General features: G+C 52.3%; 1 protein-coding gene across 1 annotated transcript in view; it reads left to right on the top strand.

The window, feature by feature from the left end:
- Positions 1-23,563, top strand: part of nompC (no mechanoreceptor potential C) — a 334,011-nt gene that overhangs the window by 111,067 nt on the left and 199,381 nt on the right. The window contains exon 2 of the mRNA XM_071686202.1: positions 15,714-15,815. Coding sequence (XP_071542303.1) covers positions 15,714-15,815 — 102 coding nt within the window. The remainder of the gene's footprint in view (positions 1-15,713; positions 15,816-23,563) is intronic.

Raw genomic sequence — 23,563 nt, forward strand, 5'->3', positions numbered from 1 at the left:
TCATGTACTACCCCTCACACGCCACCCATCATGTACTACCCCTCACACGCCACCCATCATGTACTACCCATGTACCACCCTTCACACGCTACCCATCATGTAGTACTCCTCACTCGCCACCCATCATGTACTACCCCTCACACGCCATCCATCATGTACCACCCCTCACACGCTACCCATCATGTAGTACTCCTCACTCACACTTTCAGAAATCCCATGAGAGAACACCATCAAGACAGCACTCGGCGCTCCTTAGTTAGCCGTTCTACTGCTGGGTGTTGTGCCGGAGGGAGAGGTGGGTGGAGGGGGATGCATCCTGCTCGACCACAACGCCTCCAGACCAGGAACTGTCCAGCAGACGACCTCGTCGCGGACCATGTGGTCGTCATTATCTGTCCTTCCCATGTGTCCTGGCCCACCTTACAGCTCCCTCACCCACACCCTGCAGCTCCCTCACCCACACCCTGCAGCTCCCTCACCCCACACCCTGCAGCTCCCTCACCCCACACCCTGCAGCTCCCTCACCCCACACCCTGCAGCTCCCTCACCCACATCCTGCCCACCCTGCAACACCCTCACCCACATCCTGCAGCTCCCTCACCCACACCCTGCAGCTCCCTCACCCACACCCTGCAGCTCCTTCACCCACACCCTGCAGCTCCCTCACCCACACCCTGCAGCTCCTTCACCCACACCCTGCAGCTCCCTCACCCACACCCTTCAGCTCCCTCACCCACACCCTGCAGCTCCCTCACCCACCCCCTGCAGCTCCCTCACCCACACCCTGCAGCTCCCTCACCCACACCCTGCAGCTCCCTCACCCACACCCTGCAGCTCCCTCACCCACACCCTGCAGCTCCCTCACTCGCACCCTTCAGCTCCCTCACCCACACCCTGCAGCTCCCTCACCCACACCCTGCAGCTCCCTCACCCACACCCTGCAGCTCCCTCACCCACACCCTGCAGCTCCCTCACCCACACCCTGCAGCTCCCTCACCTACACCCTGCAGCTCCCTCACCCACACCCTTCAGCTCCCTCACCCACACCCTGCAGCTCCCTCACCCACACCCTGCAGCTCCCTCACCCACACCCTTCAGCTCCCTCACCCACACCCTGCAGCTCCCTCACCCACACCCTGCAGCTCCCTCACCCACACCCTGCAGCTCCCTCACCCACACCCTGCAGCTCCCTCACCCACACCCTGCAGCTCCCTCACCCACACCCTGCAGCTCCCTCACCCACATCCTGCAGCTCCCTCACCCCACACCCTGCAGCTCCCTCACCCACATCCTGCCCACCCTGCAACACCCTCACCCACATCCTGCAGCTCCCTCACCCACATCCTGCCCACCCTGCAACACCCTCACCCACATCCTGCAGCTCCCTCACCCACACCCTGCAGCTCCCTCACCCACACCCTGCAGCTCCCTCACCCCACACCCTTCAGCTCCCTCACCCACACCCTGCAGCTCCCTCACCCACACCCTGCAGCTCCCTCACCCACACCCTGCAGCTCCCTCACCCACACCCTGCAGCTCCCTCACCCACACCCTGCAGCTCCCTCACTCGCACCCTTCAGCTCCCTCACCCACACCCTGCAGCTCCCTCACCCACACCCTGCAGCTCCCTCACCCACACCCTGCAGCTCCCTCACCCACACCCTGCAGCTCCCTCACCCACACCCTGCAGCTCCCTCACCCACACCCTGCAGCTCCCTCACCCACACCCTGCAGCTCCCTCACCCACACCCTGCAGCTCCCTCACCTACACCCTGCAGCTCCCTCACCCACACCCTGCAGCTCCCTCACCCACACCCTGCAGCTCCCTCACCCACACCCTTCAGCTCCCTCACCCACACCCTGCAGCTCCCTCACCCACACCCTGCAGCTCCCTCACCCACACCCTGCAGCTCCCTCACCCACACCCTTCAGCTCCCTCACCCACACCCTGCAGCTCCCTCACCCACACCCTGCAGCTCCCTCACCCACACCCTGCAGCTCCCTCACCCACACCCTGCAGCTCCCTCACCCACACCCTGCAGCTCCCTCACCCACACCCTGCAGCTCCCTCACCCACACCCTGCAGCTCCCTCACTCGCACCCTTCAGCTCCCTCACCCACACCCTGCAGCTCCCTCACCCACACCCTGCAGCTCCCTCACCCACACCCTGCAGCTCCCTCACCCACACCCTTCAGCTCCCTCACCCACATCCTGCAGCTCCCTCACCCAGGTCCTGCCCACCGTGCAACACCCTCACCCACATCCTACAGCCCACCTCAAGGTACAGACTGCCCACCTCGGCTGTGTCTCCTGCCTGTTGGAGGTCCACCTCGGGGGGTGAGGTTAAGCGAGTGTCAGGAGGCGTTCTTACGATTACAGTCCATGGAGGTTAACCTACTGTACCGTGGTGGTACAGAGACTAACCTACTGTACCGTGGTGGTACAGAGACCAACCTACTGTACCGTGGTGGTACAGAGACTAACCTACTGTACCGTGGTGGTACAGAGACTAACCTACTGTACCGTGGTGGTACAGAGACTAACCTACTGTACCGTGGTGGTACAGAGACTAACATACTGTACTGTGGTGGTACAGAGACTAACCTACTGTACTGTGGTGGTACAGGAACTAACCTACTGTACCGTGGTGGTCCAGGGACTAAATTACTGTACTGCGGAGATACAGGGACTAACCTACTGTACTGTGGTGGTACAGGAACTAACCTACTGTACCGTGGTGGTACAGAGACTAACCTACTGTACCGTGGTGGTACAGGGACTAACTTACTGTACCGTGGTGGTACAGAGACTAACCTACTGTACCGTGGTGGTACAGAGACTAACCTACTGTACTGTGGTGGTACAGGAACTAACCTACTGTACCGTGGTGGTACAGGAACTAACCTACTGTACCGTGGTGGTCCAGGGACTAAATTACTGTACTGCGGAGATACAGGGACTAACCTACTGTACTGTGGTGGTACAGGAACTAACCTACTGTACCGTGGTGGTCCAGGGACTAAATTACTGTACTGCGGAGATACAGGGACTAACCTACTGTACTGTGGTGGTACAGGAACTAACCTACTGTACCGTGGTGGTACAGAGACTAACCTACTGTACCGTGGTGGTACAGGGACTAACTTACTGTACCGTGGTGGTACAGAGACTAACCTACTGTACCGTGGTGGTACAGAGACTAACCTACTGTACTGTGGTGGTACAGGAACTAACCTACTGTACCGTGGTGGTCCAGGGACTAAATTACTGTACTGCGGAGATACAGGGACTAACCTACTGTACTGTGGTGGTACAGGAACTAACCTACTGTACCGTGGTGGTACAGAGACTAACCTACTGTACCGTGGTGGTACAGGGACTAACTTACTGTACCGTGGTGGTACAGAGACTAACCTACTGTACCGTGGTGGTACAGGAACTAACCTACTGTACCGTGGAGGTCCAGGGACTAAATTACTGTACTGCGGAGATACAGGGACTAACCTACTGTACTGTGGTGGTACAGGAACTAACCTACTGTACCGTGGTGGTACAGAGACTAACCTACTGTACCGTGGTGGTACAGGGACTAACTTACTGTACCGTGGTGGTACAGAGACTAACCTACTGTACCGTGGTGGTACAGGGACTAACTTACTGTACCGTGGTGGTACAGAGACTAACTTACTGTACCGTGGTGGTACAGAGACTAACCTACTGTACCGTGGTGGTACAGAGACTAACCTACTGTACCGTGGTGGTACAGAGACTAACCTACTGTACCGTGGTGGTACAGAGACTAACCTACTGTACCGTGGTGGTACAGAGACTAACCTACTGTACCGTGGTGGTACAGAGACTAACCTACTGTACCGTGGTGGTACAGAGACTAACCTACTGTACCGTGGAGGTCCAGGGACTAACCTACTGTACCGTGGTGGTACAGAGACTAACCTACTGTACCGTGGTGGTACAGAGACTAACCTACTGTACCGTGGTGGTACAGGAACTAACCTACTGTACCGTGGAGGTCCAGGGACTAACCTACTGTACCGTGGTGGTACAGAGACTAACCTACTGTACCGTGGTGGTACAGAGACTAACCTACTGTACCGTGGTGGTACAGAGACTAACCTACTGTACCGTGGTGGTACAGAGACTAACCTACTGTACCGTGGTGGTACAGAGACTAACCTACTGTACCGTGGAGGTCCAGGGACTAACCTACTGTACCGTGGTGGTACAGAGACTAACCTACTGTACCGTGGTGGTACAGAGACTAACCTACTGTACCGTGGTGGTACAGGAACTAACCTACTGTACCGTGGAGGTCCAGGGACTAAATTACTGTACTGCAGAGATACAGGGACTAACCTACTGTACCGTGGTGGTACAGGGACTATTCTACTGTACCGTGGTGGTACAGGGACTAACCCACGGTACCAGGGAGGTACAGACACTCCCCACTGTACTGTGGAGGTCCAGGGACTAACCTATTGTACCGTGGAGATACAGGGACTAACCTACTGTAATATGGAGGTACAGGGACTGATTCGTTGTAACTAGGAGGGTACAGGAACTCGCCCACTGTAACGCGTAAGTACAGGGACTAACCTACTGTACCGTGGAAGTAAAAGGGAGGGGCTAACCCACTGTAACGTGAAGGTACAGGGAGTGACCCGTTGTAAGCAGCAGGGGGACACGCACTCACCCACTGTAACGTGGCGGTACAAGGGATAACCCACTGTACCGTCCACGGTACAATGAAAGAACACCATCTCATGTCTCTGTATACACCGAAAATGCGTAATAAGACACCTGGAGTTCTAACGCAAGACTATCATTCTGTTCTTATCTGTTCCATGTTTCTTCATTGGATTACGATGTCCTTTGTGTGGTTAGAGATATCTTCACGCAATCTGGACTCCTTGTGCACCAAGAGGAGTCCGGGAGTCACTGGCAAGCTTGTTTCATTCTTATTCTGATCTTTATATTCTACTGATAGCAACGCGGTGGACCACACAGACGAGGTGGAAAACATTTATGTACAATGAGGGAGACACGAGAAATGCCAAGAGGGAGGAGGTTAGAAATGCAATGAGGGAGACACAAGAAGTACCAAGAGGGAGATGTTAGAAATACAAAGAGGGAGATGTTAGAAATACAAAGAGGGAGACAAGAAATACCACGAGGGAGATGTTAGAAATACAATGAGGGAGACACGAGAAATACCAAGAGGAGGAAGATACTAGAAATATAAGGAGGGAGTTAGATAAGAGATACAAGGAGGGGGAAAATGTTAGAAATACAATCAGGAAGACATTAGAGATAGAAGGAGGAGCAGGTGGTGAGGGGGAGAGGGAGTGGGAGGCAGGATGGGTGGGGCAGGGGGAGGGGAGGGAGGTGGGGCAGGGGGTCCTCCTGAGAAGGGAGGGGCGAGGTACGTACGCTGAGTGTTGGCTGGCCAGGCCAGGCCAGGCCAGGCCAGGCCAGCAGCAGCAGCGCACGCGGGACGAGGCGGGGGCACGCCAAGTGCCGGCAATTACACGCTGCTTTACCACTCCAATTGCCGGGGTCTTTATGAGGGGGGGGGGAGGGAAGGGGTGGAAGTGCAGGGGAGAGGGGAGGGAAATGGAAGGGGAGGAGTTGCAGGGGAGAGGGGAGGGAAGGGGTGGAAGTGCAGGGGAGAGGGGAGGGAAATGGAAGGGGAGGAGTTGCAGGGGAGAGGGGAGGGAAGGGGTGGAAGTGCAGGGGAGAGGGGAAGGAAATGGAAGGGGAGGAGGTGCAGGGGAGAGGGGAGGGAAGCAGGAGGTCGTAGTTTTAGTAGTAGTAGTGATGGGGGCGGAAGCTGGGGTGATGGTCGTTGGGGGTGTGACTGGGGCCAAGGTATTGCCCCTACACCTGCCCTACCCTGACACCTGACCCATCCTTCCACGCGCCTCCTCCAGCCCCTACACACTACACCTGCCCCACCACGCTACACCTGCCCCACCACACTACACCTGCCCCACCACACTACACACGCCCCTACACGCTACACCTGCCCCACCACACTACGCCTGCCTAATCACACTACACCTGCCCCTACACGCTACACCTGCGCAACCACACTACAGGTGCACACCAGCCCCACCACACTACAGGTACACACTTGCCCCACCTCACTACAGGTGCACACCAGTCCCACCACACTACAGGTGCACACCTGCCCCACCACACTACAGGTGCACACCAGTCCCACCACACTACAGGTGCACACCTGCCCCACCACACTACAGGTGCACACCAGTCCCACCACACTACAGGTGTACACTTGCCCCACCACACTACAGGTGCACACCAGTCCCACCACACTACAGGTGCACACCTGCCCCACCACACTACAGGTGCACATCAGTCCCACCACACTACAGGTGCACACCTGCCCCACCACACTACGGGTGCACACCAGTCCCACCACACTACAGGTGTACACTTGCCCCACCACACTACAGGTGCACACCAGTCCCACCACACTACAGGTGCACACCTGCCCCACCACACTACAGGTGCACACCAGTCCCACCACACTACAGGTGTACACTTGCCCCACCACACTACAGGTGCACACTTGCCCCACCACACTACAGGTGCACACCTGCCCCACCACACTACAGGTGCACACCTGCCCCACCACACTACAGGTGCACACCAGTCCCACCACACTACAGGTACACACTTGCCCCACCACACTACAGGTGCACACTTGCCCCACCACACTACGGGTACACACTTGCCCCACCGCACTACAGGTGCACACCAGCCCCACCACACTACAGGTACACACTTGCCCCACCACACTACAGGTGCACACCAGTCCCACCACACTACAGGTACACACTTGCCCCACCACACTACAGGTGCACACCAGTCCCACCACACTACAGGTACACACTTGCCCCACTACACTACAGGTGCACACTTGCCCCACCACACTACGGGTACACACTTGCCCCACCGCACTACAGGTGCACACCAGCCCCACCACACTACAGGTACACACTTGCCCCACCACACTACAGGTGCACACCAGTCCCACCACACTACAGGTGCACACCAGCCCCACCACACTACAGGTACACACTTGCCCCACCACACTACAGGTGCACACCAGTCCCACCACACTACAGGTGCACACCTGCCCCACCACACTACAGGTGCACACCAGTCCCACCACACTACAGGTGTACACTTGCCCCACCACACTACAGGTGCACACCAGTCCCACCACACTACAGGTGCACACCTGCCCCACCACACTACAGGTGCACATCAGTCCCACCACACTACAGGTGCACACCTGCCCCACCACACTACGGGTGCACACCAGTCCCACCACACTACAGGTGTACACTTGCCCCACCACACTACAGGTGCACACCAGTCCCACCACACTACAGGTGCACACCTGCCCCACCACACTACAGGTGCACACCAGTCCCACCACACTACAGGTGTACACTTGCCCCACCACACTACAGGTGCACACTTGCCCCACCACACTACAGGTGCACACCTGCCCCACCACACTACAGGTGCACACCTGCCCCACCACACTACAGGTGCACACCAGTCCCACCACACTACAGGTACACACTTGCCCCACCACACTACAGGTGCACACTTGCCCCACCACACTACAGGTGCACACCTGCCCCACCACACTACAGGTGCACACTTGCCCCACCACACTACAGGTGCACACCTGCCCCACCACACTACAGGTGCACACTTGCCCCACCACACTACAGGTGCACACCAGTCCCACCACACTACAGGTACACACTTGCCCCACCACACTACAGGTGCACACCAGTCCCACCACACTACAGGTACACACTTGCCCCACTACACTACAGGTGCACACTTGCCCCACCACACTACGGGTACACACTTGCCCCACCGCACTACAGGTGCACACCAGCCCCACCACACTACGGGTACACACTTGCCCCACCACACTACAGGTGCACACCTGCCCCACCACACTACACTTACCCCGCCGATACACCACATCAAGACTGAAATCTCGCCACACGACACATGATGATGACTGGGCCATCAGCTTACGTAAAACCTAACCTAACCTAACCTAACCACCAACAAACGAACCACTGGACAATCAGCAACAGAGGTGCTAACCATACCAGTCATCAACAAACCACGAGAACTCTAACGAGAGACCATGTGAGCCACGAGAACTCTAACGAGAGACCATGTGAGAAACGAGAACTCAAACAAGAGACCATATGAAACACGAGAACTCTAACGAGAGACCATGTGAGAAACGAGAACTCAAACAAGAGAACATGTGAGCCACGAGAACTCAAACAAGAGACCGTGTATGCCACGAGAGCTCTAACGAGAGACCATGTGAGAAACGAGAACTCAAACAAGAGACCATGTGAGCCACGAGAACTCTAACGAGAGGCCAAACAGAACCATGTGAGCCACGAGAACTCAAATAAAAAGATCATGTGAGCCACGAGAACTCAAATAATAGGCCAATCAGAACCAAGTGGGCCACCTAGATAACATCAGAGACTGAGATACACAAACACACACACACACACACACACACACACACACACACACCACCCAGGTGTTCACTACTCTACCCTACAAGGCATCATATGGTGATCACACACAGCCAGCGAGGAGCCTCACCCCCCCTGAACATGCTACCACATTACACAGGTGGTGTCCCGGGATACAAGAACACATTAGGGAGGTCAGAGAAAACTGTACCACACGAATACAGGAGATGATTACTGTACTCTACCACACGAATACAGGAAATGATTCGTGGATGCAAAGAATGACGAGACCCAACACCTACAGACATTGAAATTGGGTCATTAAAATCATAACAGCATCACCACAGTCACTACTACAGCGAACAACACATTCAGGAACTGAATATAAAAATGAATGAGCATCATATTTCTCGTAAAGGCATCAGACTCTGCTATAAACATTCCATGGTTGATGAAACCATTGGGATAACAAGTGCCAGCAAAGCCTAATGGTGTGGTGATAAATCATTTATGATACAATTACCTGAGATATATATATACACACACACACAGTATCATTTACCATACACCACACACATAACAGAGGGACACCTTATAACTACAGGGGGCATGTTATGGACCTGGACCCGTCGTTCTAATTTGCCTTAGAAATAGCCAAACAAGCGTGAGAACAGTTCTTAGAAATTTGAAACTGACGTCAGAGACCCGACTCCAACAGGTGGGTTGTGAGTCAGTGTCGGGGGAGGGAGTGGGTCAGCAGTGGGCCGGGATCCAGGTGTGTGTGGGAGGCTCTGGGAAAGGTGGGAGGGAACGAGGCTCCGTGGGAGAGGCCATGACTCAACCCTTGGCACACTAACATCCGTCCCACATGAAGACCACCTGGGACGGGGTCCTCCTGGTACACGGGTCATGTACCGTCCCTCCTGAGGACCAGGTGGGACGGGGTCCTCCTGGTACACGGGTCATGTACCGTCCCACCTGAGGACCAGGTAGGACGGGGTCCTCCTGGGGCATGGGTCATACACCGTCCCACCGGAGGACCAGGTGGGACGGGGTCCTCCTGGTGCACGGGTCATGTACCGTCCCACCTGAGGACCACCTGGGACGGGGTCCTCCTGGTACACGGGTCATGTACCGTCCCACCTGAGGACCAGGTGGGACGGGGTCCCTCCAGGTGCACGGCTCATGTCTCGTTCCAGCCCTTCCGTCCGCTCCCCTGGGGACCATAGCAACATACCAGGTACTCTGGATCATACCTCTTTAAGCGGTATACGAGTGAGACAAAAGTATACTCGACAATCAAGCAGCAGTATATATACTTTTTTTTATCCATGAAAAAGTATATATATAGAGTCACTACACACAACCCTACTCATTAACCACACACAGGTACGTCCTCACGGTGTCAGAGAGATAAGGGAGGAACGATAAGGTATCAGCTCACGGGTAGCGTCGTTGTAATTTCCACTGAGGGAAGGACCTACTATCGGGTGAGGTATCTTGTAACTGGTACGGACGTACATGTGACTCTCACGTCACGGGTTCGTGACTACCCTCATGACGCCGTCCATTCTGACATGACAGGGAGCCGGGAGATAGCGCGCGGGGGGGGGGGGGGGGGGGGAGGAAGAGGAGGAGGAGGAGGAGGGCACAATGGTGCTCGCCTTCCCTCGTATACAATTTCCAAAACCATTTCCTTAAACTCCTCGACGAGATAGCAACACATACACTAAAAAGCATATTCATGTCCTGTCAGATATGTATATTTTTTTCTTTTATTATGCTTGATCGCCGCTTCCCCATGAGCGAGGTAACGCCAGGAAACAGACAAAGAAAGACCCATACACGCTACATATACACGCAAATAGTTATATATATCAAGATATACACATATACATACACATACACAGACATATACATATATACACATGTACAGATTCATACTTGCGTGCCTTCATCCACTCCTGGCGCTACCCCGCCCCACAGGAAACACCACTGCTATCCCCGCTTCAGCGAGGTAGCGCCAGGAAAACAGACAAAAAGGCCACATTCGTTCACACTCAGTCTCTAGCTGCCATGTGTAATGCACCGAAACCACAGCTCCCTATTCACATCCAGGCCACACAGATCTTTCCATGGTTTACCCCAGACAGCACGTCGACCCCGGTATACCACCATATCTTACATAGTCTACTTAGATGCACCATCCGCTGTAAACGTTTACAACTTGAGTACGACGTATTTGAGTCTGATATCTTCCAGCTGACTCGAAGCAGATCCTCGACAGACGCCACCAGATGGCAGGGCTCAGTGGTTTACTGTCGCCAAGTTTTCTCGCTGGAATAAGCATATGAGAAGAATACTATCCAGGTTGATCATGCCTGAAACTGTGCACTCATGGCTGATGTGTTGTCCGTCTGTCTGGCTTCTTCTTCTTCCTCTACCAACAAATCAATGCAGAACTCCCGCTGACAGCAGGTCATCCTCGACAACCCACGCAGCCGAGTGTGTCATCTGCCACCCGCCAGCCATGTACGTTCCTCCCACCGGTGCCTGGCCGTCTCTCTGAGGTACGCTGCACCACACGAGACCTTCATGATCACTCCCTCCCCTGCATGTGGGTCTTCCATGATTCTCGGCCACTCCTCACGCCCCTGATACCTTCCCCCCTTCGGAGATCCTTGACCTACAAGTCCACGAACCTCGTCTTCGTCGTCGTAAAGCGCGAGACACAATCCTAAGGAAGGGAGTATGGTCAACAGTTTAAGGGAGAAGCCGAGTTATCTGAAGTCTGGTGCTGCATTTTCCAATCTCTCTCTTAAGACACCAAGTTCGAATGCAGCTGTCGCATTCGAACCTCTGATAAACACCCAAGTTTACTCTCATCGCTTGGCTTCGTTTCCAGGAACTACATTCAGGCACCAACCCTGCTGACCAGCTCTAGCCTCGCCTTCGGTCTTACACAAATGACTGTGAAATCCAGAGTTACTATGTAGCGAGAACTGGACCCACAGTTCCTGAAGCGCAGTGACCGTCATACTTCACCTCCTCTTCTTCTTCAGCTGCCTCGACCGACTCTCCTGCACTTTTGTTCCAGACATTTCACTCCATGCCTTCCCTCTTCAGTCTTTCTAATCTGACTTTCGTCACGTACACTCGGGTTATGAACTCATTCCTCCTCAGGATAATGACTCAAGCCCTACATGGGGTAGCAGGAGGATCCACCCTTGTATACAGATCACGCATCTTACAAGGGTTAATTCCCTCCCTGGTCGACTCCTCACTCTCCCTATTCAACCTGGACCCTTCTTTCTCCCTCTCTCCCTCCCTCACCGACGCAGTGCTGCCTCTTTTACAAACCCTGCTCTGGTTTCAGCCCTCGGGAGATCGCTCCTCGCGTGCCCCTGGCCCTGGCGAGGTCACGCACCACCAGACGGGGGAAATCACAGTCCCCGAGGAGGTTGTGTAAGCGGGCAGCAATCCTGAGATTAGCAGATTTTAATTCTCATCCTTCCATAGTTAGACCAACTCCCTCCCTCGCCAGACCAGGAACCATTACACTGATGGGTGCGGTACCGGACAGACCCACCTTCCTCTTGCAGGTGCCACGGGTCACTGAAGCCACTAATGGCAAGTCTCTGTCTCCCTCCCGCGTCGCTTCCCCGCTATCACAGGAGGTGGCGTATGTGTCGTGCAGTGTGGGAGTCTGTCAGCTGGGTTACCCCCGGTGCACGTAGCCAAGACCCCGGGTGAGGGGTGGGGTCGTCAAATATGCATCGTCTCGTTGTCCAGCCCGGCGTGGTACGTCTTGACCTGTGTCTCGAGGGCTTCTGAACTGTGTCTTTAACTCCACCTCGTTAACCACATTTTCTAGACTGGTGATTTCATGCTGGGGAAACGAGCGAGTTCCTGGATCTTTTAAAGGTCTGGACGCCGTGGCTGCTCGAGATAAATGCTCTCATCAACGGCTTTATTTCGTTGAGGTTCTGCCGTAGACATGTTAACTACCACGTCAAGGAAAAAAAGAATATAAGATGACTGAATAGATTTCAGTTCACATTTTTTAATTCAGTAAAAGCATGATCAAGACATCTGAATAAAAACATACTGGCGAAAAACAGGAGAATTTCCTGTATAACGTCTGTGTAGCTGGGGAGGCCGTGTGTCTGTGTAACCAGGTGAGCTGTGTGTCTGTGTACCTAAGGGAGCTGTGTGTGTGTGTGTAGCCGGGGGCAGCTAGCTCTGTGTCTGCGTGGCTGGGCGCAGCTACGTCTGTGTCTGCGTGGCTGGGAGCAGCTACCTCTGTGTCTGTGTGGCTGAGGGCAGCTACCTCTGTGTCTGTGTGGCCGGGGCAGCTACCTCTGTGTCTGTGTGGCCGGGGCAGCTACCTCTGTGTCTGTGTGGCCGGGGCAGCTACCTCTGTGTCTGTGTGGCCGGGGCAGCTACCTCTGTGTCTGTGTAGCAGGAGCAGCTACCTCTGTGTCTGTGTGGCTGGGCGCAGCTACGTCTGTGTCTGCGTGGCTGGGAGCAGCAACCTCTGTGTCTGCGTGGCTGGGAGCAGCTACCTCTGTGTCTGTGTGGCTGAGGGCAGCTACCTCTGTGTCTGTGTGGCCGGGGCAGCTACCTCTGTGTCTGTGTGGCCGGGGCAGCTACCTCTGTGTCTGTGTAGCAGGAGCAGCTATCTCTGTGTCTGCGTGGCTGGGAGCAGCTACCTCTGTGTCTGTGTGGCCGGGGAGGCTGTATCTGTGCAACCTTGTTGACGTGTCAGTCATCAAAACATTCTCTCCATTTCGACACTTCGTCCAGAACACACCTGAAGCTTCACCTTAGATTCCGTAGGGCGAACATGGACGACGGGTGTTAAGAGCATACAACGAAATGACATCTCGTCGAGATAATACTGGCAAAGAAACGAAGGAAATTAACGAAGAAAAAAAAAAACGTAAAAAAAAACATAGTTTTTCTAAGGCTTGAAGACTTCCATACCGAGAGTCGTCTAGCGGTGGTACGCCTCTGAAGGGGTCGTCTCCACCTACCAGTTCCCCCTCCCCTGTGGCGTCGCAGGGAGCTTCTGTCGTACACCCAGCTTGTGACCAGACGCATGTCAGGTCATGTAACTCCCTGTCACCTCGAGAAATACCCCCGGAGCGGTGAGACAAGGCTGCGGGGAGGAGGGAGGGAGAGTGTGGTTCGTGGGTCATCTGGGGTAGGATAGTGACACGGCGGGAGCGCCTCACGCGCTGCACAGTTAGCAGGATGTCAAGAGCGCGCCCTCCCCAGTGTTGGGGTGGCTGAGCGTCAGGTGACGGGAAGGGAGAGGTGAGGACCGCACTGCCGGAGGGAGGAGGTGCCAGACGAGATGCCGTCAGAGGATTACACGGAGGAGTGCCAGGAACCGCGGGGCGGGAGGTCGGGCTGAGTCACGGGTTGAGAGGGAGGGTGGCTGCTGCTGGTGGCTGACGCATCTCGTGTGTGTGTGTGTGTGTATACACACACACCCCCACCAGAATAGTGTTGAGACGTCTGTATTCTACTGCCTCACTCACCCTCCCTGCCCAGGAGGGTGAGGGGGTGCGGGGTCATGCTACCACCCCGGAAGACGGCCAGAGAGAGTTACCTGCTTGATTATATCGTCATACAACCCCCAGCACACCTTTTAAGGGGCTCGCGTAGCGTCAAGAGCTGCGCTCCGCGCAGGAGCAGGGCCATGACGGGTTGGCAACACGGTCCTCGATTAAGACTGTGCCTCTTATCATCCAACCATGTGTGTGCGAGTCCTTTCTCTCGTCGCTGCATATATATATACATATATATATATATATATATATATATATATATATATATATATATATATTTTTTTTTTTTTTGCCGCTGTCTCCCGCGTTTGCGAGGTAGCGCAAGGAAACAGACGAAAGAAATGGCCCAACCCACCCCCATACACATGTATATACATATATATATATATATATATATATATATATATATATATATATATGCACAAAATTACAAGAGGCACGTGATTTTATAAATGCTAAGAAAAAAAGAAAAACATGGAAAACGAAACACGATATCCTGACTGTTCTATATCTCATTCTTGTATCTCGGAGCCCTGATGATGTGGTCACGACACGAAAGTGCACCTGGGAACTGATCGTGTTTCATTTTCCTGTGGACTCATTGTATGTATCAAAGCATTACCAACCCTGTGACCTTTTGCTATATATATATATATATATATATATATATATATATATATATATATATATATATATATATATATATATATATATATATATATCTTTTTCTTTTCTTTCAAACTATTCGCCATTTCCCGCATTAGCGAGGTAGCGTTAAGAACAGAGGACTGGGCCTTTGAGGGAATACCCTCACCTGGCCCAATTCTCTGTTCCTTCTTTTGGAAAATTAAAAAAAAAAACGAGAGGGGAGGATTTTCAGCCCCCCGCTCCCTCCCCTTTTAGTCGCCTTCTACGACACGCAGGGAATACGTGGGAAGTATTCTTTCTCCCCTATCCCCAGGGAAAATATATATATATATATATATATATATATATATATATATATATATATATATATGTGTGTGTGTGTGTGTGTGTGTGTGTTTTGATAAGTCCATACATATATGGCAATGAAGGGGACAAAGATGACAAATTTTGTCCCCTTCATTGCCATATATGTATGGGCTTATCAAAACACATAAACAGAATTTTCCAGCAAGACCTATTGTGAGTTCAGTAGGCTCCATCATATATATATATATATATATATATATATATATATATATATATATATATATATATATATATATATATATATTCTGTAATGCATTGCAGGTCATCTAAGGTCACACGTAAATCATTAACATTGAACACCCAAGCCATTTACTACCCATGTCACCCACCATTACGATCATCCAGCCCCCGGCTCACCAATCACCCAGATCACATACCATCCAGATCACCCATCACCAGTGAAGTCACCCACCATCATCACCCAGATCACCCACCACCACCACCCAGAACACCCACCATCACCACCACCCAGATCACCCATCACCAGCCATGTCACCCACCATCACCCCCAGGTCACTAACTGCCTATCTCTCCCTTCCCTGGCAGACGACGGGGTACACCCCGCTCATGTACGCAGCCCGGGAGAACAAGCCAGTCTTCGTGGACCGCCTGGCCGACCTAGGATGCAACGCAAATGATAAGAACAAGGTAAGTCTCGCTGTCTTTATCTGGACGTTTGTATGAGCACTCCATCACAGGTCTCAACCCCACCTGGCGTCCACTGTAACCCACACCCGTTAACGGGATCAGGACGGTGCACCGTTTTGCTACGTTCGTGTATAACAGATAACTACAGATAGCTGACTTTCTGCTCCGTATATGTGACTGCTTCATACATGTGACTACTGGTCTACATACGTGACTCCTGCATGACGTATGTGTGACTACTGCATTATATACGTAACTGGTGTTTTGTATATATATGTGTGGCCACTGCCTAGTGGGACGATGTACAGAGGTCTATACACAGGGTACATTAGATTACAGATTAGAGATAAAAAAAAATTACAGAATACAGCAGTTCTTCCCATGAAGATACATCTATACTTGTACTTCCTAACCAGCAGTGATGCACTACATCATCATCTACCATGGAGGAGATGGAAGTAATATTCAAACAATCATAATGGTAAGATCAGGATGACTCAGAGAAGCCTTTTAACACCCCCAAACCACCCCCCCCCAAAAAAAAAAAAAAAAAAATATATATATATATATATATATATATATATATATATATATATATATATATATATATATATATATATATACACACAAGACACTTTACTAAGGTCGAAATATTATATCTTTATCATTATATCTTTACCTATAATAACCTCGACTGATTTTTATAAAAAGGAGAGGTCTGGTGTTAACCATGAACTCTTCTTTAACCTTCCTGCAGCCCAAAGTTGCGCTACTTCCAGTAGCAGGGAGGTGTAGACTCTCTTGGAGTGTGAAGTTCTTTCATGAGATTGCACTCCCAGTGTCAGTGTCAGCTAAGACGCCATTTGGTGTCCTAGTTACGTCTCTTCGTTGTATATCAACTGACTGTTATATTTCTCTCTTGTGTCTCCCCTGATGATGTGATTATTACACGAAAGTGCACTTAGGAACTTATCGTGTTTCATTTTCCCTGAGGAGTGATAGGAATATCTTGATCACGCGCAAAATTGTGATGCTTTCCAATATTTTTTTTTATACTATTCGCCATTTCCCGCGTTAGCGAGGTAGCGTTAAGAACAGAGGACCGGGCCTTTGAGGGATTATCTTCACCTGGCCCCATTCTCTGTTCATTCTTTTGGAAAATAAAAAAAAAACAAAAAACGAGAGGGGAGGATTTCCAGCCCCCTGCTCCCTCCCTTTTAGTCGCCTTCTACGACACGCAGGAAATACGTGGGAAGTACTCTTTCTCCCCTAACCCCTTTCCAATATATATATATATATATATATATATATATATATATATATATATATATATATATATATATATATATATATACATATATTTTTTTTTTTTTTGCTTTGTCGCTGTTTCCCGCGTTTGCGAGGTAGCGCAAGGAAACAGACGAAAGAAATGGCCCAACCCACCCCCATACACATGTATATACATACGTCCACACACGCAAATATACATACCTACACAGCTTTCCATGGTTTACCCCAGACGCTTCACATGCCTTGATTCAATCCACTGACAGCACGTCAACCCCGGTATACCACATCGCTCCAATTCACTCTATTCCTTGCCCTCCTTTCACCCTCCTGCATGTTCAGGCCCCGATCAAACAAAATCTTTTTCACTCCATCTTTCCACCTCCAATTTGGTCTCCCTCTTCTCCTCGTTCCCTCCACCTCCGACACATATATCCTCTTGGTCAATCTTTCCTCACTCATTCTCTCCATGTGACCAAACCATTTCAAAACACCCTCTTCTGCTCTCTCAACCACACTCCTCTTATTTCCACACATCTCTCTTACCCTTACGTTACTTACTCGATCAAACCACCTCACACCACACATTGTCCTCAAACATCTCATTTCCAGCACATCCATCCTCCTGCGCACAACTCTATCCATAGCCCACGCCTCGCAACCATACAACATTGTTGGAACCACTATTCCTTCAAACATACCCATTTTTGCTTTCCGAGATAATGTTCTCGACTTCCACACATTCTTCAAGGCTCCCAGAATTTTCGCCCCCTCCCCCACCCTATGATCCACTTCCGCTTCCATGGTTCCATCCGCTGCCAGATCCACTCCCAGATATCTAAAACACTTCACTTCCTCCAGTTTTTCTCCATTCAAACTCACCTCCCAATATATATATATATATATAAAGATATAGTATCAGATGTACGAGAAGTGAGTGAGAGTGAGGGTAGAGTGAGGACTTCCGTATGTCCATCATGAAGAAGAGTGATGGATGACTTATTCAGCACCTTTATGATATTTACCCAGTCTGGTGACGATAAAAGCCAACAGTTATCATCTGATAACTGATGGGGAGAGAGAGAGAGAGAGAGAGAGAGAGAGAGAGAGAGAGAGAGAGAGAGAGAGAGAGAGAGAGAGAGAGAGGAACCAGACTGTCAAATGGACACGCATTAAGGACACAGGATGTCACTGCTTGCCAGAGAATAGGTGAACAGCTGAGGAGAACACCAGGAGCCTCACAGAAGACATAAGGTGAACAGTTGTGAACGTAGGTGAACACCAGGAGCCTCACAGAAGACATTAAGTGAACAGCTGTGAGCTGAGGAGAACACCAGGAGACTCACAGACGACATTAGGTGAACAGCTGTGAGCTGAGGAGAACTCCAGGAGACTCACAGAAGACATCACTTGCCCAGCCATCACTACCAGGTTATGGTCTTCACTGACGGGGCATCACCACTACCTCCTCCTCCTCCTGCTGCCCCCCGGGCCTGGCTGATCATCAGTGAGAAGGAGGGAGGGACGGGCACCACCACCACTACCTCCTCCTCCTCCTCCTCCTCCCGTGACTTCGCTGGCTCAACAGGACGTACGGGCGACACCTGTTGGCGGAGGTCGCTCACCCGCAGGACAAGTACGGAGGTCCGCGCTGGGTCTCCCACACGCCTCGACCGTCTCCTCCTCCTGCTGCTGGGCAGTCTGCACGCTCGGCCGACACGGAGAACCCAAGGGGGCCCAAAAACAATTCGCTCCCTCCTTCACAGATCCCCCCGCGAGTCCCTGACAGCCAGAGGACGTACCCTGGGAACGTTCTCCTGTGGGTGGCACGGCTGTAAGTGTCTGGAACTGTGGCCACTCACGTCCCTCGGCGACTCCGCCCACACGTGAGTGACCCGAGCACTCCCCTGGCCACTCCCGGCTGTCCGACACTCACGGTACACCCTTGCCAGATATCCTCCCACCGTCGCTCCCTCCTCACCCTCACAGAGCAGACACACTCCCGTCATGCATCACAGAGGATCGACGAATGAAAACGTTTCACACCTTAGCATCAGAGAGGATCGACGAATGAAAACGTTTCACACGTCAGCATCAGAGAGGATCGACGAATGAAAACGTTTCACACGTCAGCATCAGAGAGGATCGACGAATGAAAACGTTTCACACCTTAGCATCAGAGAGGATCGACGAATGAAAACGTTTCACACCTTAGCATCAGAGAGGATCGACGAATGAAAACGTTTCACACCTTAGCATCAGAGAGGATCGACGAATGAAAACGTTTCACACCTTAGCATCAGAGAGGATCGACGAATGAAAACGTTTCACACCTTAGCATCAGAGAGGATCGACGAATGAAAACGTTTCACACCTTAGCATCAGAGAGGATCGACGAATGAAAACGTTTCACACCTTAGCATCAGAGAGGATCGACGAATGAAAACGTTTCACACCTTAGCATCAGAGAGGATCGACGAATGAAAACGTTTCACACCTTAGCATCAGAGAGGATCGACGAATATAAACGTTTCACACGTTAGCATCAGAGAGGATCGACGAATGAAAACGTTTCACACGTTAGCATCAGAGAGGATCGACGAATATAAACGTTTCACACATTAGCATCAGAGAGGATCGACGAATAAAAACGTTTCACACGTCAGCATCAAAGAGGATCGACGAATATAAAAGTTTCACACGTCAGCATCAGAGAGGATCGACGAATATAAACGTTTCACACGTTAGCATCAGAGAGAATCCACAAATGAAAACGTTTCACACGTTAGCATCAGAGAGGATCGACAAATGAAAACGTTTCACATATTAGCATAAGAGAGGATCGACGAATGAAAAAGTTTCACCCGTTAGCATCAGAGAGGATCCACAAATGAAAACGTTTCACACGTTAGTATCAAAGATGAACGACAATTTGAAACGTTTCTATTTCTCGGACGAAAATCATACTTGTTTCTCTTGGAACTCTGTGATATACAGATGGTAATTATGAAGAGGTGGGAGGATTGAGACCAGATGGAACCGCCAAGACCAGCTGAGACGAGAGACCACCTGGAATGAGTGAGATCACCTGGGACCAGTAGGATCAACTGATACCAGTGAGACCAGCTGGGACTTGTGAGACAAGCTGAGACCATCAAGACCAGCTGGAACTAGTAAGACCAGCTTGGAACAAGAGATCAACTGTGACCAGTGAGACCAGCTGGGACGAGACCAACTGTGACCAGAGACCAGCTGGCACTGGTCAAGGAGCCGGTAAAATATATATATAATGCCCCGTGTGTCTGGTGATGCTAAACGGGTCATTACACACCAAACCAATACATAACCTTGATACATATAAACCTCCAATATGCAAACTTGATCAACGCCATTTCTCAAGACGTAAATAAGATGTTATAATACAGGTCTATAATTCATTCTCCTCCATGTGTGTATGTGTGTGTGTGTGTGTGTGTGTGTGTGTGTGTGTGTGTGTTACCGGACTCCCCCCCCCCGCACTCTAGTTAACCCGCATATGAACCGCTGGCGAAAGGCTCTGTCATCTCGCGTGTTCGAGAACAACAAAAAATGGTATCTACGATTCTCTGTCGTTAACGAAATCTCTCGGTTAACGACCGAACGCTGATAGAGAGAGAGAGAGAGAGAGAGAGAGAGAGAGAGAGAGAGAGAGAGAGAGAGAGAGAGAGAGAGAGAGGAAGAAAACAACGATGAGATGGAGTGTTTTTAAACAAGTGATCATTTCAACAGACAATTTAAAAAAAGGGGGAGGAAAAAAAGAAATAGTTTATGTCCGTATTTCTTCCCTGGTAAAGCCAGCCGAGAATCAACCAGGGACGGATCACAGCGAGACCCGCGCTATGGAGAGAGAGATAAATATACCAGATTAAGGAAATCATTCATTAATTGATGAGACGAACCAACCCATCCCGCCGTCTTAATGACCTCCCTGAGGTCAGGGCGGAGGCTGAGTCAGGTCACGCGAGGTCAGCGCCGGAGGAGGAGACCCCGACCTCCCCCGAGAGCCAGCAGGAGCCGCCCTGGCCAGCGTGACCCACCCCCATATACACCGACGGTTTAACCCCGAAAGGAAAACAAGAACGGCGAGACGTCACAGCTGAGCCTTAAATTCCCGTGATGGAGCGGCGGGATGCACGCACGCACGCACGCAGGCCGACCAGCCAGCCAGCCCCTCCTCTCTCTCTCTCTCTCTCTCTCTCTCTCTCACGCACGCACGCAGGGTGGCCGACCAGCCAGCCAGCCAGCCCCTCCTCTCTCTCTCTCTCTCTCTCTCTCTCTCTCTCTCTCTCTCTCTCTCTCTCTCTCTCTCTCTCTGCCCGCGTGTCGGTCGTGTGGTTGTGGGACTTGGGGTGCGCCGTGCGTTGTGTACCATGGCCAGCGCTAGCGTGGCCCTCCCTCTGCTCTGTCTCTCTCTCTCGCCCTGGCCAGCTCTGATGTGGCCCTCTCTCTCTCTCGCGTCCTAGCCAGCGCTGATGTGGCCCTCTCTCTCTCTCTCGCGTCTAGGCCAGCGCTGGTGTGGCCCTCTCTCTCGCGTCCTGGCCAGCGCTGGTGTGGCCCCCTCTCTCGCGTCTAGGCCAGCGCTGGTGAAGCCCTCTCCCTCGCGTCCTGGCCAGCGCTGGTGTGGCCCTCTCTCTCGCGTCTAGGCCAGCGCTGATGTGGCCCTCTCCCTCGCGTTCAGGCCAGCGCTGGTGTGGCCCTCTCTCTCTCTCTCTCTCGCGTCCTAGCCAGCGCTGATGTGGCCCTCTCCCTCGCGTCCTGGCCAACGCTGGTGTGGCCTTCTCCCTCGCGCGTCCTGGCCAGCGCTGGTGTGGCCCTCCCCTCACCTCTCCAACACAGACTAACGAAGGAAGGACAACAATGACGTCTAGAACAACTCTAACGATAGAACAAGAACTGTAAAGTGCAGAGAACACGAGAGAACACGGAGGAGAACAGTAATGTTCAGCAGCGGTGAGAATGGCGCCATAACAGTGGTCAATACGATGAATATAACGCAACAAGTTCGTATTTCCCAAGTGACAACAACAGAAGTGTTCTTTGTTGACCTGGCCAGCAGCGGGATGGACAGCCGCACACACACACACACACACACACACACACACACACACACACCTACCACAATCACCACCGTCATCCTACCACTACCACCATCACTATCTCCACCATCACCAACACTACTACCACTACCACCAACACTACCACCACCATCACCAACACTAACTCCACCATCACCAACACTACTACCACTACCACCAACACTACCACCACCATCACCAACACTAACTCCACCATCACCAACACTACCACTACCAACACTACCTCCATCACCAACACTACCACCACCACCAACACTACCTCCATCACCAACACTACCACCACCATCACCAACTCTACCACCATCACTATTGCTGACACCGCCAACACACCAACACTACCGTTGACACCACCAACACTACCACCATCCCCAACACTACCACCATCACCAACACTACCACCATCACCAACCACAGGACCAGCAGCCCCTCTAACAGCACCACTACCACCTTCATAACCACGAAAAAAAACCCACACACCAGTCACCAACACCAGCACCAATACAGCGCCCCCATCACCAACAACAGCGCCCCCATCACCAACCACAGGACCAGCAGCCCCTCTAACAGCACCACTACCACCTTCATAACCACGAGAAAAAACCCCACACACCAGTCACCAACACCAGCACCAATACAGCGCCACCATCACCAACAACAGCGCCCCCATCACCAACAACAGCGCCCCCATCACCAACAACAGCGCCCCCCCTCACCAACACCAGCACCCAAAGGCCCATCTAGACAAGACCACAGCTGCATATTTCTCCTCCTCGCCTGAACGTTGCTTGATCAAAGACGACCTTGATGAACGACGGGCAGCCCGCTCGTTGAGCGCGATCAAACGAGGCAGCCTCGTTGAACGTCGAGTTCGGCCGTCGCCCGTAGGTGGGGGGGGAGGCGCCCAGCCACGGTGGGCCAAGGGGGGCTGGTCGTGTTAACACACGTGTCGACCTCAGCCCCCACGTGGTGTGGTCTTCAGCCCCCACGTGGTGTGGTCTTCAGCCCCCACGTGGTGTGGTCTTCAGCCCCCACGTGGTGTGGTCTTCAGCCCCCACGTGGTGTGGTCTTCAGCCCCCACGTGGTGTGGTGTGGTCTTCAGCCCCCACGTGGTGTGGTGTGGTCTTCAGCCCCCACGTGGTGTGGTCTTCAGCCCCCACGTGGTGTGGTCCTCGTGTCCACCGTCTCTCATCTGTGTCCGCGCCTCTTCACTTCTCCCGACCATTCCCCAACTCACTCTAACTTCTAACGTTTCACAAAATCATCGCTTTAGTTTTGCGGTGTTATTGTGTGTGTGTGTGTGTGTGTGTGTGTGTGTGTGTGTGTGTG

Source organism: Panulirus ornatus, chromosome 41, assembly GCF_036320965.1.
Source record: "Panulirus ornatus isolate Po-2019 chromosome 41, ASM3632096v1, whole genome shotgun sequence".
Taxonomy (NCBI): Eukaryota; Metazoa; Arthropoda; class Malacostraca; order Decapoda; family Palinuridae; genus Panulirus; species Panulirus ornatus.